The sequence below is a fragment of the Mizuhopecten yessoensis genome, unplaced genomic scaffold (assembly GCF_002113885.1).
Source record: "Mizuhopecten yessoensis strain PY_sf001 unplaced genomic scaffold, ASM211388v2 scaffold10275, whole genome shotgun sequence".
Lineage (NCBI taxonomy): Eukaryota > Metazoa > Mollusca > Bivalvia > Pectinida > Pectinidae > Mizuhopecten > Mizuhopecten yessoensis.
In genome coordinates, this window is record NW_018408465.1 from 753,834 (window position 1) to 771,555 (window position 17,722).

Sequence of the window (17,722 nt, forward strand, 5' to 3'; positions counted from 1 at the left end):
CCGATTTGGCGGCGTTATGGCCCCTTGAATAACAAAAAACATCATTATCTTTCGTTTCTGCTTATTAACTCTCGCAAATAGTATCCGATTGTCTTCAAACTTAGTAACAGGGTTCAACGCATTAAGGGCCTTGCCAAGTTTGACAACCACTTTAATCAGACTCCATTTGGCAGAGTCATTATCTGCGGTTTCCGCTTAATAACTCTATAGCAAATATTAGATAAGGCTTTTTTTTCTTCGAGTTTCAAGCTATACATTATGTCTCAACAGCACGATACTCACATGTTTAAACCTAACCTCAAAAATGTGTACCTACAATATGTCCTGGAAGCGGGGGATATAAATTCCAAGAAATTTGCTTGTTCTTTAATATTTTTGAATTGTTAGTTTAGCTATGTGTTTTATAGTTGAACAAAAAGAACAGAGGACAACTTGTTCTATATCTACTATTGTGCGTCGGTCTCTGACCTTTCTAGGTGGTGAACCAAACAGGAGCCATACTGGTTTATATTGTTGTCATCCAAGCTATCACTATTTTTATCAAACCAGGGTCTGTGCAGACCTTGAAAACACCCTAAAAACAAATGATATGCCTTGTAAAGCCCTAAAATTTATGAAAAGGCCCAAAAAGCTGTTAAACTTCATTAAAATATCTTGAAAGGGTCAAATTGAACTTTGAATTCGATTAAATGATCATCAAATGATGATTGTATATTAATTTCGGTGGTTTTGTTGTGTTATTCTCGTAAAAATTAATATTCACTCAATGCAAAAAAAATAAAAATTGTTGCCATTGAATTTCTAGATTTTTTGTCTACCAACCAGTAGTAGATTTTAGAGAATTTTTGAGAATTTACAAATAGCGAAAGATTTTAGGTCTTAATTTTACTTAAAAAGTCCCTTAACTCATTCACCCCTGAAGACACCTTTGAATTCTTCCAATTCAATGGTTGAAATAGTTCATTATGAAATTTCAGGTGTGAATGAGTTAAAAGGCCCTCAAAACCTTGAATTTCATAGTAAAATTCCTGTACGAATCCTGTAACTTAATGTATTCAATGACATGGTCATTCAACCAAATATTTGTAGATCATTGTTACCTTGTACATAATTACAAGACTTTTCATCTCTTTTGACTTTTTGACCTTTTAGAGAGCTAACAATCCAGATTGTATTTTGATAGCTTGTGTGCATGAGAATTTCACTGTCTGCTGATGTGGATGTGAGATAATCAATGGTATATGTAAGTGTTAGAAGTGAAAAGCAAAACAGCGGGCTTGACTGACCGAAAAAGTAGGCATGGAAGCATGTCGTGTGCTGAAATGGCTGTATAGTGTGTAAATAGGAGTGTTGTCTTGGTCAGTAAGCCAGGCAAATAATCACATACACCACTACTGGGTAACACAAGGCTAGGCTAACACACTATAGTCTTCAGTCACAGAAGCTGGTCCATCCTCTTGTCTTTCCCTACAAAGCTTTGTCTTTCCTGATATTCACAGTAAGCCATTGCAACTACTGTCTTTTTTATTCAGTCTTTGTCCTCTCTTTGTTTCTCGCATATCTTTTCCCTTTGTCTTTCTTTCTTCTCTCAAGTTTCTCTCCTCTCTATCTTTCGCTCAAGTCTTTTCCCTTGGTCTTTCTCTCTGTTTTTGCCCTTTCAGTATTTCACTATGTTTGTGCCCTTTCAGTATTTCTCTTTGGGTTTGCCCTTTCAGTATTTCTCTTTGTTTTTGCCCTTTCAGTATTTCACTATGTTTTTGCCCTTTCAGTATTTCACTATGTTTTTGCCCTTTTAGTATTCCTCTTTGTTTTTGCCCTTTCAGTATATCACCATGTTTTTGCCTTTTCAGTAATTCTTTTTGTTTGTGCCCTTTCAGTCTTGTCATTTCAGTCTGTCACCTAAGTATTTTTCCTTGCTGCCTCAGACTTTGTCCTTTCTCTTTCCGACTGTTTTATGTATTGCTTCCCTTTTCCTCTTTCTAGATCTGTTGTCTGTTTTCTTGCCCCTCTCTAACCCCACCCCCTCCCTAACCCCACCCCCTTGCTTTAATCAGTACATTAATCCTCCTTTAGTGTTTCTACTGTGTAGTGTGCACCTGTATAACTGGATTAGAAGATACTGTAAGGTACTGCAGTAGTCACAACACTTGGATATGGTTTGTCACAGTCAGATTTAATAAACTTAATCAAGTATCAGTTATTTTATTTGAAGAATGACGAACAACTTAAACGACTTGTAAATTACAAGAAATACTTAGTTAATCATGTCAGTGTTGTTTGAGTTTCGTGAATATAGGACGAATTTTCACAGAATCTCTGGTGAGTCACTAACACATCATTACTTACCAGCACATGTATACAACGTATATCATACATATCGACGGTCCAGCATGGTCTTTCACAGTTATCTGCCCTTCCTTGTCAGCGTTACTATCATTCATCTGCTTTATTCATTGATCATGTATTGACGATATACACACTAATTTCTGAAAAACATCCTCAACCTAAAATATGGTCGACCCTTACATGCATGGCCAGACTGTACGTAGCTGTCTACATATGTGTGTGCTAATTGTATAGGCCAGGCCTGTTACGGAGACCGTTCTTCATTGTAGCCTCACTTTCATGTAAGATAGCATGATGTACAATCATTAAGATAACCCCTACTAGCAAATCAGTGAATGTTTTAAAGTGGATTTTAGAATAATTAAATACTGATCTTTAAAAATTATTTTATTTTCATTACTGTTATCATTTTGACTCAGTAATTGACTTATTGATGATGATGTAAATATTGCTCTGTAGAAATGTTTGTGACTTTATATACCTACTGTAACCATAGTTAGATTTGTACCATATGATAAAAATGATATTTCTTGTACCCAGCCTTAAAATATTCTGATATGCAGGATCTTCAGTCACCCTGTGCATATTGTATTCTTTCAGCGTTCGGCAGAATTGGCAGCATTAAGGATAAGTCACGGATGAGCGGCACTGCCAGCCTTGACTCATCTGCCGCTCGCCTAAACGGGGCGCTGAGTGACGGTAACTATGGTGAGCGTAGCCATGGTGATCTCATCAACAGTTCTGTACAGGGCCTGAAGCGTGTAGCTCTCTATGTGCTCGGGGAGAAGGCCCAGATGAAGGTACAATTCCTCAAACTCCTTATTAATTAGGGAGTTCAGTTGTGTAGTGACAACGTGTATTTTAACTCATTCACCCCTGAAGACACATTTGAACTGTTCCAATTCAAAGGTTGGAATAGTTCATTATGAAATTTTAGGGGTGAATGCGTTAATAGAAATTTTAATATCAAAGGTATAGTATGAAGGTCAAACTAAAATAAAGATTCAGTTTTGGGCCTGTTACAATAAGTTGCTGCATTTAAAAAATCACTTTCAGCTTTCACATATTATGCAGCTCAATCAATCAACACAACTTTATGGTTAAGAATGTATAATTGACGATATATTTTGAGGCAAGGTAAAACTTGATAACCCTCAATTTGAAACAACGAAAACAACAACAAAAACATGTGCTACAGATAAACATAAAGGGTGTCTGGACATTTGATGTCAATCAATCATACTGTTTATTTTATATACTGTGAAATCAGATATTTTCGTGGGGCCCAAATTTTGTGATTTCCCGACAACACACCATTTCGTGGGTACATGAATTTGTTGATTACAGGGACCCACTCAAACAGAGAATTGCTTTATATCAAACTTGTAGCAACTTCCTGGACCTATGAATTTTTGGATGAAGATTACCCACGAAATCAACGAAATTAAAAAGTTCAGATTTTAATTTGCATGTGTTACAACACAAAATACATGCTAATGATGCTTGAAAATGCAGGGGGGGGGGGGGGGGGGGGGGTCAGCAGAAAGTTTTCTTTAAGGATTTGACTCTATACAAATTGTTTGACTTACTGACCAGAATAAAATTTATTTTCAGGGTATAAAAACGGAATCTTTCCCCAAGTGTGACTTCATACCTGTTGACTTCTATGAGGTGCGACATGTCAAGGCCAGCTTTAAAAAGTTGATGAGGGCATGTGTTCCAAGTGCCCCTCCCACACAGGAAAACACGTTTTATAAGGCGGTCGAGGAATGCGAGTGGCTCCTACAGGTAAACATTTACAATGTCCCCTGATGTTTGGGCAGAGGTCATTTTCATGGATGAAATATGAATAAGTTATAAAGAAAAATCTGCTTTCGCCAGCATTTTATTCTTGTTAATCTAACTACAAAGAGCGAACTGTAGTTCTCTTTAACCCTTTCATCCCTATGTAACTTTAGTAAACTCTTCCATGCATTGATCGGGATGAGTCTGTTATGGTCTACAGTGGTGAAAGGGTTAAGCGATGTATGGAATACTCTTTCTCTTACCCTGTACAGGTGTATCCACACTTTTTCCTGTGTGAGATATCCTTGTCTCGCCCTAGAGTTGAGACGGGGGATTCCCCAATTCATAACAATGGTATGACTTCTCGTCAACAACGCATCAACGTCACGTCAACAACGCATCAACGTCACATCAAATCTGCATTTAGCCTGTAACGTTAATATGACTTTATGTATATGATACACAATGGGTGAACAGAATAAGAGAAAAATAATCATTCGCCCCCTTTGGGGTGAGATAGGGGAATCTCAACCCTTGGGGAAAGATTCATAAGTTGCCAAACACTCGGCGAAGCCTCATGTTTGGTAACTTAAGAATCTTCCCCAATTTCACCCTCAAAGGGGTGAGAGATTCTAAGGTTCCTGTATAGGGCAGAGTAGACTAGATTGTACAGTTCTGTGGATTACTCTAGCTTGTACGGTGACTTCAGAATACATACTACTGAGTTATCTCCGTTTGGCTGGGAAATTGAGTTTTTGGTTGGGAGACTTACTGTAGGTGTTATTTTTACCAGAATTAACATTATGAATTTTCATTTATATTAACCCTTTCACCCCTAGGTAACTTTAGTAGACTCTACCATACATTGATCTGGATGAGTCCATTATGGTCTACTATGGTAAAAGGGTCAAACACAACTTTCATGAATTAAGACTTGTTCATGTAATTGCTATTGATACAATGCTCTCTAAACAGAAGAAAATCACTTACTGGTGTGAATTGACACTTATCCAACAGGTTAGGGCTTTATAATACCGAAACAAATCACAGGGAGATTCTTGTTCTTTAGAGGGAATTATAAGGGTGTTTGTGGATCTTTAGCTTGTAAAACGTTTGTGATATAAGGTATGTAATCTGTGTTATACTTAAAGTTTTACGCGGTGTGTGACCTAAGGTGTGTTTTGTGTATAGATACAGAACATCCTACAGCTGGCTGGAGCGACCGTTGACCTGTTAGATGTACAGGGGTCTTCAGTGATGATGTGTCTGGAGGACGGCTGGGATTTCACCACACAAGTAGTGTCCGTGGCCCAAATTCTCCTCGACCCGTACTACCGCACAATAGAAGGCTTCCGCGCCCTTGTGGAGAAGGAATGGCTGTCTTTTGGACATAGATTTACGCACCGCAGTAACCAGACGGCTGCCAACCAAGCCAGTGGGTTCGCTCCCCTGTTCCTGCAGTTCCTTGATGTCGTCCATCAGGTATGTTACACCCCTTTCAGTATCTTCATACATAATCATTTCTCTGTTAGTCATTTCCGTCCTCGTATGACCTTACCTGTAGCGAGGACGTTAAACTCTATAAACAATTAATGTAAGGAAATGTTGGTTATGATGTCATATTCACATATACAGGTGATGAACCAGTTCCCGCTGTCGTTTGAATATAACGATTTTTACCTGCGCTTCTTGGCCTACCACTACGTCGCCAGCCGGTTCAGGAGCTTTATGTTAGATAACGAGTACGAACGTATGGAGGCGGGCTGGTTATGCGAGGAGAGGAAGACTCCCAAGATTGACGACACAGACTTAGAAGGTAAGTCAGTCAACACAGACGAGACTTAGAAGGTTAGTCAGTCAACACAGACGAGACTTAGAAGGTTAGTCAGTCAACACAGACGAGACTTAGAAGGTTAGTCAGTCAACACAGACGAGACTTAGAAGGTTAGTCAGTCAACACAGACGAGACTTAGAAGGTTAGTCAGTCAACACAGACGAGACTTAGAAGGTTAGTCAGTCAACACAGACGAGACTTAGAAGGTTAGTCAGTCAACACAGACGAGACTTAGAAGGTTAGTCAGTCAACACAGACGAGACTTAGAAGGTTAGTCAGTCAACACAGACGAGACTTAGAAGGTTAGTCAGTCAACACAGACGAGACTTAGAAGGTTAGTCAGTCAACACAGACGAGACTTAGAAGGTTAGTCAGTCAACACAGACGAGACTTAGAAGGTTAGTCAGTCAACACAGACGAGACTTAGAAGGTTAGTCAGTCAACACAGACGAGACTTAGAAGGTTAGTCAGTCAACACAGACGAGACTTAGAAGGTTAGTCAGTCAACACAGACGAGACTTAGATTGTTAGTCAGTCAACACAGACAAGACTGAGACTTAGAAGGTTAGTCAGTAAACACAGACGAGACTTAGAAGGTAAGTCAGTCAACACAGACGAGACTTAGAAGGTAAGTCAGTCAACACAGACGAGACTTAGAAGGTTAGTCAGTAAACACAGACGAGACTTAGAAGGTTAGTCAGTCAACACAGATGAGACTTAGAAGTTAAGTCAGTCAACACAGACGAGACTTAGAAGGTAAGTCAGTCAACACAGACAAGACTTAGAAGGTTAGTCAGTCAACACAGACGAGATTGTTTAGCATCAAAAAAAGCAGATTTCTAGAGGCTTTATGTTTAACTCATTTTCTATCAAAGCGGAATTGGTGACATATACATCATGTGTTTTTCATACATTTTTGAATACATGAATTTAGGTACTTCAGTAGTCTAGATACCTCTTTTTGCTATCAACAGATATTCATTAACACTGTACTGAGTTTTGTTTTAGTCGTCAGAATAACTGGTATGTTTAGAATTGACGAAGACATGTTGTTGTGTTACAGGGGGTTTCGCCACTCGTCATCAGCACCAATCAAGTCTGGGAATGTCCGTCTGGGACTACATCGATAAACATCACCGCAAGTCATCCATCTTCTGGAACTTCTACTACAGCCCACATGACCAAGAGGTGGTAAGTTCCTGCTAGACTCTTGATACACTGCTTTTTATAAAGAAAATCCTTTAGTCATAACAACAAACTAGTGGACGATAAGATCTGTTTCCATGGTTTGTACAGGCCAGAAAATATTACTGGAATTGATCATGAGGTCAATGCTTGAAAAAAAAATGGAAAATAGGTGTTTCCTAGAAAAGTGCTGGAATTCGGTCAGTATTCCTTAAAAAGGTCTGAAATATGTTTATTTTCTGAAGACAATTAATAATTTATGTATTCTTTTCTATGAAGGACTGTTTCATAGTTTTATGTTGATATTACCTAGGTTAGTTATCATGTAAAGTTTATTTTAAATCAGTTGTGATTTATGATAATTTCATTCTGTATAGCGGTATCCGTTCACTAAAAACATTTTTTTCCCGAAAATTGTTACCAAGAAAATTGCAAAAAATGCTGAAAAAGTATATGAATTATGTTTGCATCGTGCTTATATTTGGCAGCCTTTAGATCCATGCTCTTACCACTATCTTACAAGTTCAGCACCCAACACTGACAGAAGTCCATCCATCATTCTTTCAAATGGTGTATTTTAAATCTCGTTACCAGGTGCTGAGGCCATACTCCAACATGTCCAACCTGTGTGTCTGGGAATACTACCTAACGGAGGACCTGGCTCACGGCCCGCCGTACGAGGTAGAGGTCACACAACGCGAGATACAACTCAATGAGGAGGAGGCTGCAGAGAGTTCGGGTCAGAGGACTCGCAAGGTCGTCAATGGTTGCTATGACAACATCCGAATACAACAGCCTGATGCTTTTACATGGCAGCTACAGGTAGGCTGTGACCATGATTTTTCTATATTTGGGTAACGGATTCCAAAACATTCTACATTTACGATTACTGAAGTTCCTAGGGGGGTATACCTACAGTTAAGCATAATATAAAAATACACATTTCACTAATGACTATGAAGTATCAGCATTTCTTTCCCGAAAATTAACAGAAATCATTTGTCCATGGTATACACAAGGTTTATCATTAAGGTTTGAAAAGGTGTCCTAACAATGTCCAAAATTTGATGTTTAGCCAAAAAAAGCTGCATCTCAAAAAGTAATCATGAAATGTGTTTTTGAGGTCATTGAACAGATTTTTCTGATAAGAAGCGTTTGGGTGGGGGGAACATTTAGGTTCATAAAAATCTTACAATATTGGTACCAAATGTTTTATGTGGTGTCAGAACTAAAGGTAAATGTGAGATATGGAAAACAAGCTTAAGTGATTTTAAAAACTGGATTGAAATATCAGTATGAACCTTGATACAGAATGTAGAAAGTTTTCTGCTTTCTGTAGGAGATGTATAAGATAGAGAGTGACCTGGGGCTGCTACCGCAGAAGTGGAAGAATGTCTGGGACAAAATAGAACGTCCAAACCGAGAGACCATCCATAGGAACGCCTCCTTCAACACTCAGATGGTGCGCTCACATGGTCGCTCCATACACAAGCGCTCCACGCTGGAGATCCTCGTCAAGGGCAAGATGCTGGGTGAGGCGGCAAAGATGTTCAGCCAGCCCCACAGGTTTGAGAAGTACACGTACACCACACCTGTGTACTGTGACTACTGCTCACAGGTCCTGTGGGGGCTTCTCAAGACAGGTAATTGTATAATACTTATTTCATACTGTACCTACATAGTGTATATACAGTTGTTAGGACTTCCAAAACAGGTTGTTATCCCAAACTATTCCCGTACAGGGGGTTTCTCAAAACATGTATTTAGGGTAAGCTACCCCAAACATGCAGAGTGTATATACATGTAGTTATGGGGACTTTTTCGAACGGGGGGTCATTTTCTCAAATTTACTTTCTGGATACAATCTGTATAGAGTTTTGGGGACTTCTGAAACCAATGTAATTATCTTGAATTTATCTTTAATATATCTGTTTCTGAATTTCTAGACAGGTAATTATCTGCTAAAAATATGCTAGAGATGTGTGGACACTGGATGTTAAGTATGTGCTTGTGACATGCGAACTCTTCAGATGTGAAGTTATGAAATGTACTATTCCAGGCATGCACTGTGCAGATTGTGGCTACAACTGTCATGAGAAGTGTGTCAACAATGTACCAAAGAACTGTACCAAGCTCAAGATTGTCGACGATAGCAACAGCAGCTCCAACGTGTCTCGGGCAGGGGGCTCCGAGTCTGGGTCTGTCACAGGGGGTGAGTATCTGGGTCTGTCACAGGGGGTAAGTATCTGGGTCTGTCACAGGGGGCTCCGAGTCTGGGTCTGTCACAGGGGGTAAGTATCTGGGTCTGTCACAGGGGGCTCCGAGTCCGGGTCTGTCACAGGGGGTGAGTATCTGGGTCTGTCACAGGGGGTAAGTATCTGGGTCTGTCACAGGGGGTAAGTATCTGGGTCTGTCACAGGGGGCTCCGAGTCCGGGTCTGTCACAGGGGGTAAGTATCTGGGTCTATCACAGGGGGCTCAGAGTCTGGGTCTGTCACGGGGGTGAGTATCTGGGTCTGTCACAGGGGGTTAGTATCTGGGTCTGTCACAAGGGGTAAGTATCTGGGTCTGGCACAGGGGGTAAGTATCTGGGCCTGTCACAGGGGGCTCCGAGCCTGGGTCTGTCGCAGGGGGTGAGGATCTGGGTCTGTCACAGGGGTTGAGGATCTGGGTCTGTCACTGGGGGTGAGTATCTGGGTCTGGCACAGGGGGTAAGTATCTGGATCTGTCAAAGGGGGCCCCGAGTCCGGTTTTGTCACAGGGGGTGAGTATTTTGGTCTGTCACAGGGGGCTCCGTGTCCGGGACTGTCACAGGGGGCTCCGCGTCCAGGTCTATCAAAGGGGGTGAGTATTTGGGTCTGTCACAGGGGGCTCCGCGTCCAGGTCTATCAAAGGGGGTGAGTATTTGGGTCTGTCACAGGGGGCGAGCATCTGGGTCTGTCACAGGGGATGAGTAGCTGGGTCTGTCACAGGGGGCTCCAAGTCCGGTTCTGTTACAGGGTGAGTATCTGGGTCTGGCACAGGGGGCTCTGAGTCTGGGTCTGTCACAGGGGGAGGGAGTCTGGGTGTGTCACAGGGGGTGAGTATTTTGGTCTGTCACAGGGGGCTCCAAGTCCGGTTCTGTTACAGGGGGTGAGGATCTGGGTCTGTCACTGGGGGTGAGTATCTGGGTCAGTCACAGGGGGTGAGTATCCGGGTCTGTCACAGGGGATGAGTAGCTGGGTCTGTCACAGGGGGGGAGTATCTGGGTCTGTCACGGGGGGTGAGTATCGGGGTCTGTCGCAGGGGGCTCCGTGTCCGGGTCTGTCACGGGGGTGAGTATCTTGGTCTGTCACGGGGGGCTCTGAGTCTGGGTCTGTCACGGGGGGTGAGTATCTGGATCTGTCACAGGGGGCTCCGAGACCGGGTCTGTCACAGGGGGTAAGTATCTGGGCCTGTCACAGGGGGTGAGTATCCGGGTCTGTCACAGGGGATGAGTATCAGGATCTGTCACAGGGGGCTCCGTGTCCGGGTCTGTCACGGGGGTGAGGATCTTGGTCTGTCACAGGGGGAGCGGAGTCCGGGTCTGTCACAGGGGATGAGTAGCTGGGTCTGTCACAGGGGGCGAGTATCTGGGTCTGTCACGGGGGGTGAGTATCGGGGTCTGTCGCAGGGGGCTCCGTGTCCGGGTCTGTCACAGGGGATGAGTATCCGGATCTGTCGCAGGGGGCTCCGTGTCCGGGTCTGTCACGGGGGTGAGTATCTTGGTCTGTCACGGGGGGCGCCGAGTCTGGGTCTGTCACAGGGGATGAGTATCCGGATCTGTCGCAGGGGGCTCCGTGTCCGGGTCTGTCACAGGGGGTGAGTATCCGGGTCTGTCACAGGGGATGAGTATCAGGATCTGTCACAGGGGGCTCCGCGTCCAGGTCTATCAAAGGGGGTGAGTATTTGGGTCTGTCACAGGGGGTGAGTAACTGGGTCTGTCACAGGGGGCGCCGAGTCTGGGTCTGTCACGGGGGGTGAGTATCGGGGTGGGTGACGGGGGGTGAGTGTCTGGGTCGGTCACAGGGGGTAAGTATCTGGATCTGTCAAAGGGGGCCCCGAGTCCGGGTTTGTCACAGGGGGTGAGTAACTGGGTCTGTCACAGGGGGGGAGTATCTGGGTCTGTCACGGGGGGTGAGTATCGGGGTCTGTCGCAGGGGGCTCCGTGTCCGGGTCTGTCACAGGGGATGAGTATCCGGATCTGTCGCAGGGGGCTCCGTGTCCGGGTCTGTCACAGGGGATGAGTATCCGGATCTGTCGCAGGGGGCTCCGTGTCCGGGTCTGTCACAGGGGACGAGTATCCGGATCTGTCACAGGGGGCTCCGAGTCCGGGTCTGTCACAGGGGATGAGTATCCGGATCTGTCACAGGGGGCTCCGTGTCCGGGTCTGTCACAGGGGGCTCCGCGTCCAGGTCTATCAAAGGGGGTGAGTATCTGGGTCTGTCACAGGGGATGAGTATCTGGGTCTGTCACAGGGGGCTCCGAGTCTGGGTCTGTCACAGGGGGTGAGTATCTGGGTCTGTCACAGGGGGCTCCAAGTCCGGTTCTGTTACAGGGGGTGAGTATCTGGGTCTGTCACAGGGGGCCACGAGTCCGGGTCTGTCACAGGGGGTGAGTATCTGGGTCTGTCACAGGGGGCACCGAATCTGGGTCTGTCGCAGGGGGTGAGTATCTGGGTCTGTCACAGGGGGCTCCGAGTCCGGGTCTGTCACAGGGGGTGAGTATCTGACTGTAGTTCAGCTTAGGTTAATATATAATACAAGTTCAAAATTATCTTCTCAACTCATTCACCCCTGAAGACACATTTAAACTCTTCCAATTCAAAGGTTGGAATAGTTCATTATGAAATTTCAGGGATAAATGAGTTTAAGCTTAAAAATGGATGTAAATGGACCAGAACCATTAGACATCTCTGTTATTATAATTAAGAGAATATAAATGTTTGAACTAATAGGAGAATGAATATTATTTTGAATTTAATCACAAATTCAACTTAGAACAGGAAAACTGAGTCTTGAAGGTCAAAGAAGGGTAAAACATACCTTTTGAAGCCGTATTTAAGATGGGTTGTTGCTTTCATGAGCACCTTTCAACTTTACGATTTGTGTATTCCAGTGACAACAGTACCCAGTAGTACCCCAGGGTTTGAACAGATGTCGTCTGGGAGCGGGGAACAACAGACATATGAGGGATACCTATACAAACGAGGCGCCCTGCTCAAGGGATGGAAACAGCGCTGGTTTGTCCTTGACTCTACAAAACATCAGGTTAATCTCAACTTTACTGGCTTGGGGAAGTTACAAACTGTGTGGTTTTAGCAAAGAAATAAACCCGGATATTTCATAATGAACTATTCCAATCTTTGAATTTGACGAGTTCAAATGTGTCTTCAGGGATGAATGAGTTAAAAATGCAGAATCATTCTTACAAAAAGATGCAATATACCACTGCTGTGTTTTAAGAGCTGAGTTATTAGGGCCCCGTATCCCTTTAGTAATCACTCTGTCTGTCTGTCTGTCTGTCTGTCCGTCCACAAATTTTGTTCCTGGCTGATAACTTTGGTATTTATTGACCGATGTACATGAAACTTGGTCAAGATGTTCAGTTCACAAAAATACACATTGAGGTAAAAAGTCAAGGTCAAAGGTCAAGATCATTAGGTTCAAAGGTCAAGGTCAAATTTTACATTTTTTCACTGATGAACATTTTGTTATGACATTATGAGGCAAAGTTGATTAGAATTAAACAAGGAGTCAACTGATCAAAGGTCAAGGTCATCGGGTCAGGGGTCAAGGTCAAATTTTGTTGCTTTTCACTGGCGAACATTTCGCTATGACATTATGAAGCAAAGTTGTTCGGAATTTAACAAAGAGACACACTGAGGTCAAAGGTCAAGGTCATAAAAATCAAAGGTCATGGTCAAATTTTGCATCTTTTCACTGATGAACATTTTGTTATGACATGAAGAAGCAAATTTGATCAGAATTAAACAAGGAGTCAATTGACCAAAGATCAAGGTCACTGGGTCAAAGGTCAAGGTTAAATTTTGTACCTTTTCCCTGATGAACATTTTGTTATGACATTATGAAGCAATGTTGTTCAGAACTTAACACAGAGTCAACTGACCTTAGGTCCAGGTTACGGGGTCCAAAGGGTCAAGGTCCAGTTTTGAATTTTTCACTGATTAACATTTTTGTATGATATTAAGAAGCAAAGTTGGTCAGAATTAAAAAATAATTCAACTGACCAAAGATCAGGGTCACTGGATTAATGGTCAAGGTCATTTAGGTCCAAAGGTCAAAGACAAAGTGGATCTCTGACTTTGACCCTGGCTCTTAATGGAGGAGGTATATAAGGTGAAATAAAACAAATCAAAGCTAACAAATGAGTATTGCACCGGTATTTACATTTCTGTTAGCCCAGCAAATATGGAGGTGGAAGGAAACAAGACTCGCATCATAGTACATGTAAAATGTATATTTTGCTTCCTTGCGATTCTTTTTGAAGTCCAAATGTCAAACGTCAAGCTCAGCTATATGGGCAGATTGTTTCTTGATGAATATGGGGGATATACTGCAACAATACGGGGCCCTTACTGACCTGTCAGTGTTCTAGTTATGATACATACCAAATTTACCCAGAGAGCCCAACGGGATGGCAGAGATATAGCATGGGGTCCGTCTGTCCATCTGTGCAGCTGGTTAAGAATCGCTCTCATCTATAGCTTGTCTACTACAAGTGCTATGTTGATTATACTTGCATTAATTGTTTATCTGGGGTTGCTCTACTGAATGCATATTGTGGATGCTGATTTTGACCTATATTTTACACTTCATTGCCTGGGTTAAGAAGAATTGCTCTTATCTTCATGTAAGGTTAAGAAGAATTGCTCTCATCTATATCTTGCCTACTACAAGTGCTATGTTGATTATACTTGCATTAATTGTTTATCTGGGGCTGCTCTACTGAATGCATATTGTGGATGCTGATTTGACCTATATTTTACGCTTCATGTTTTTAATGACTTTTACACTGCGAGCGGGGGATATCGATGACAGCGTCTTCTTGTTCCTGACCTGTAGTAGGGAGATGGAGAATTTCGCAGGACAATGAAATAGCATTTAGTGGCTGGACTTATTACCTGACACGGGCTTACTAACAGATAATGCTGTACATACAAGTGTTATATTTTGAATCCTCTACTAACTTTTTAACATCTGAAGTATTCTGATACACTGTGAATTCAGATATTTTCGTGGGCCCCAAATTTCGAGGTTTCCAGACAAAACACCATTTTGCGTGTACATGAATTTGTTGAATAGCTTTGTGTCAAATCTGTAATTACTTTTTGGACCGATGAATTCTTGGATGAAAATTACCCACAAAATCGAGAAAATTGAAAACCAAATGAAAGTTGATGGTTTCACAATATATACTATGTACTAGTACATTGTATTACATTTTGAAACCTGTACTATTGTTTTTGACAGCTGAGGTATTACGACGCCATGGAAGATTCAAGTTGTAAAGGGTACATTGAATTATTGGACATCCTGTCAATACAGCCGATCAAAAATGTGCAAGGAGCGCCGAAGAGATCAGATGAAAACGCTTTCTTTGAGGTATCAGTTTGTACATAATTTTTACGATCAGACCCTTTTCATCTTGTGTTACTTACAGTTCTTCCGTCTTGATTCTTATGGTATAAATGTAGTATTATTTTATCACATGATAGACTGTGTTATCCAGTGAATATACCCATGTCATATTTGTTTGCGTATTAACCCATGTAATATGACCTATTGGCCCTGTAATTGGCTGTTAGTTTCGATTGTTTCAATTGTGACGTCATGCCTAGGACAAGAACATGACGTCACAGACTTTCGCACTGAGTCAAAATGGCAGCTTTTTACATTTCGAGGTTGCACGAAAATTGTCCAGTTTCACGAGTAAATGACACAAATCTTGATTATGTGATAAAAAGGATCTTACACACGTTTTCATTTCATATGAAATTGATGAAACCCATCACGAATTTTTCATTTTAGCTCGCCAGAGGCTCACTAAATTTNAATTGTTTCAATTGTGACGTCACGCCTAGGACAAGAACATGACGTCACAGACCTTCGAAAATTGTCCAGTTTCACGAGTAAATGACACAAATCTTGATTATGTGATAAAATGGATCTTACACACGTTTTCATTTCATATGAAATTTATGAAACCCATCACAAATTTTCATTTTAGCTCGCCAGAGGCTCACTTTATAAACAAAAGATTCGAAGGCAGATTACGAATAAAATTATCACATGAATTTTATTAAACATAACAGCTGTGGTGTATGTAAACTACTCTTCAAGATTTGACCCGGCCATCTGTTAGGCATAATAAAATCAAGGTGTGCATATCATTTGTAGATGGCAGAGTCAAGTGACTTGAAGGAAGCACTGTATACGTATTATTAGCATGAATGAAATTCTTGGGGGACTTACAAATTACATTATGATGTAAAATGCCCTGTACGTGTACGTATAGTCTAGAAGTTCAGAATGTATCAATAAGGTAATTTACCCCTTGATCAAATTTGCTGCAGAGCGGGGTGCCTCACCCTAACTCCCTTGATAAGGAAGGGGGCAGGTACGATTTATCCGGTATAATGCTCGCAAACAGCTGGCAAGTGTTTACTCACTTAATAAGCCTTAGTCTAACAGCTGATATAACCCCAGGCATCACCTGCAATGGTCGTGTGGTGGGGACGGTGGCGGAATAGCAAATTTTGTTGGCGCAAAAATAAACTCCGAGATGCTGAAAGTTGCTGAAAACTGTGACCACTCATGTGACCAGACTGACCAATCGGCGCTCGTACACTTGCTTGACCAATCATGTGACTGGACTGACCAATCAGCGCTCGTATTTTACTTACATATATATATATAGAAACCAGTATAGCGCATGACAAAACTAGACTTGTCTTAGCTCATAAACCGCACTTATATATCTATGTTATATAAGTTTTTAATAATGAAATGAAATTTATGAAACCCATCACGAATTTTCATTTTAGCTCGCCAGAGGCTTACTAAATTGNAGTTGTGTGTATGGGTGGCTCAGTGTATGGATATGTATGGTAAACAAGGGCTACTTGTAATCTGACTGTTTTTCACAGTGGGATCAAATGTTTATAACTTGCACAACATCATACTATTTATTATTTTACTACATACATTAATGTGACATTTTTGCGTCAATTTTATGTAATTATAATCATAATTAATTAACGTTGTCTCTGTGTAGTTAATAACGTATGTATAAATAATGTATCGGTACAATAAGGCAGTGTGATTATTTTTAATCATTGTAAAGGAAACCAGTTTTATTGTAGATATTTGGTGTATATGTGTATTAGCTCTCATATTCACTCACCTTTGTAAATAGCCATAGAGTTATGTCCCCTGGTGTAGAGTTATCTACCTTCCTCAAACGGATTTTTTTTCTTTTCTGCCCACTGTACATACATGTGTATATACCAGTCATGTGCATGTCCCTACACAGTTGTGCTGCAGTGTCGCTTCTAATTTGTATGATTCTGATGCGACAGTCCTTTTACTCCCTAATGTGTGTATCAAATTAATTTAATAGCTAGAAATGTAAATGTTGTGTAAACCCTGAGAAAATATTCTCAGTTTTAGTATTATCACACAGGGTCGCATGTGGATTGATATAAAAAAAAAAAGTCAATCTTTCTTTTTTTATTATTGTTTTAATTCCACACAATTGAAAAAGTTTTATACAGTAGTTTTTTTATTTCTTTTTTTATACCACTCTTGGTTTCATATCTGCAGCTAATGAAATCTTGTTTGATTTAATGTGCAAATCAGGAATCCTTACGCATATCCAGTTCAACCAGCTGAAACCAGTTGAACTTGAAAGAAATTAACAGGCTAAGATCTGAACAGAGGCTGACCGCAGGAATGTTAGGCACGAGTATATCAAGGGGTCCAGACATGTCTGACTGGAACTTCAAAAGCTTGTTGTCGCTATTTTGCGTTATTTCTGTATAAGACAAGGTCAATCCACATGTATGTTTTAAGATATGTTATAGAATTTATTGAACGCTTGAAAGAAGGACATGTTATTATTGATATATTATTATTTATTCTCTGAAACTGTGCATTTTTTTTTAGCTCTGCCTACAATTCGGTCCAAGTGCGTTCGTTTATAGCGGAATATTTCTGTGCCACCTTAACCGTTTCTACCGGGATACGCGAATGTGACCCTAATGAATTCATGACCCTGGAATATTATAAAAAGGATAGCTTTAACTCATTCACCCCTGAAATTCCATAATGAAATTTTCCAACCTTTGAATGGGAGAAGGGTTCAAATGTATCTTCAGGGGTGAATGCGTTAATATTTTTTTCGTGGAGACCAGGATTCTGATGAAGTCACACCAATCTTATGCTGGCTGATTGTTAACACCAAACACAGACCTCTAACCCTATTTTAACAAGATTCTGTTTTCACTCTGCGATTCCTTTTAAATGTCATGTGT

The 17,722-nt window shown here is 41.4% G+C and overlaps 1 protein-coding gene across 1 annotated transcript in view; it reads left to right on the forward strand.

Annotated features, from left to right (window-relative positions):
* Window positions 1–15,635, forward strand: part of LOC110459916 (myotubularin-related protein 13-like) — a 73,721-nt gene extending 58,086 nt beyond the window's left edge. The window contains exons 33-43 of the mRNA XM_021512423.1: window positions 2,947–3,146; window positions 3,961–4,134; window positions 5,323–5,613; window positions 5,767–5,947; window positions 7,029–7,156; window positions 7,745–7,972; window positions 8,490–8,793; window positions 9,210–9,362; window positions 12,286–12,437; window positions 14,661–14,792; window positions 15,588–15,635. Of these exons, the coding sequence (XP_021368098.1) occupies window positions 2,947–3,146; window positions 3,961–4,134; window positions 5,323–5,613; window positions 5,767–5,947; window positions 7,029–7,156; window positions 7,745–7,972; window positions 8,490–8,793; window positions 9,210–9,362; window positions 12,286–12,437; window positions 14,661–14,792; window positions 15,588–15,635 (1,991 nt within the window). The remainder of the gene's footprint in view (window positions 1–2,946; window positions 3,147–3,960; window positions 4,135–5,322; window positions 5,614–5,766; window positions 5,948–7,028; window positions 7,157–7,744; window positions 7,973–8,489; window positions 8,794–9,209; window positions 9,363–12,285; window positions 12,438–14,660; window positions 14,793–15,587) is intronic.
* Window positions 15,636–17,722: the final 2,087 nt, after the last annotated feature.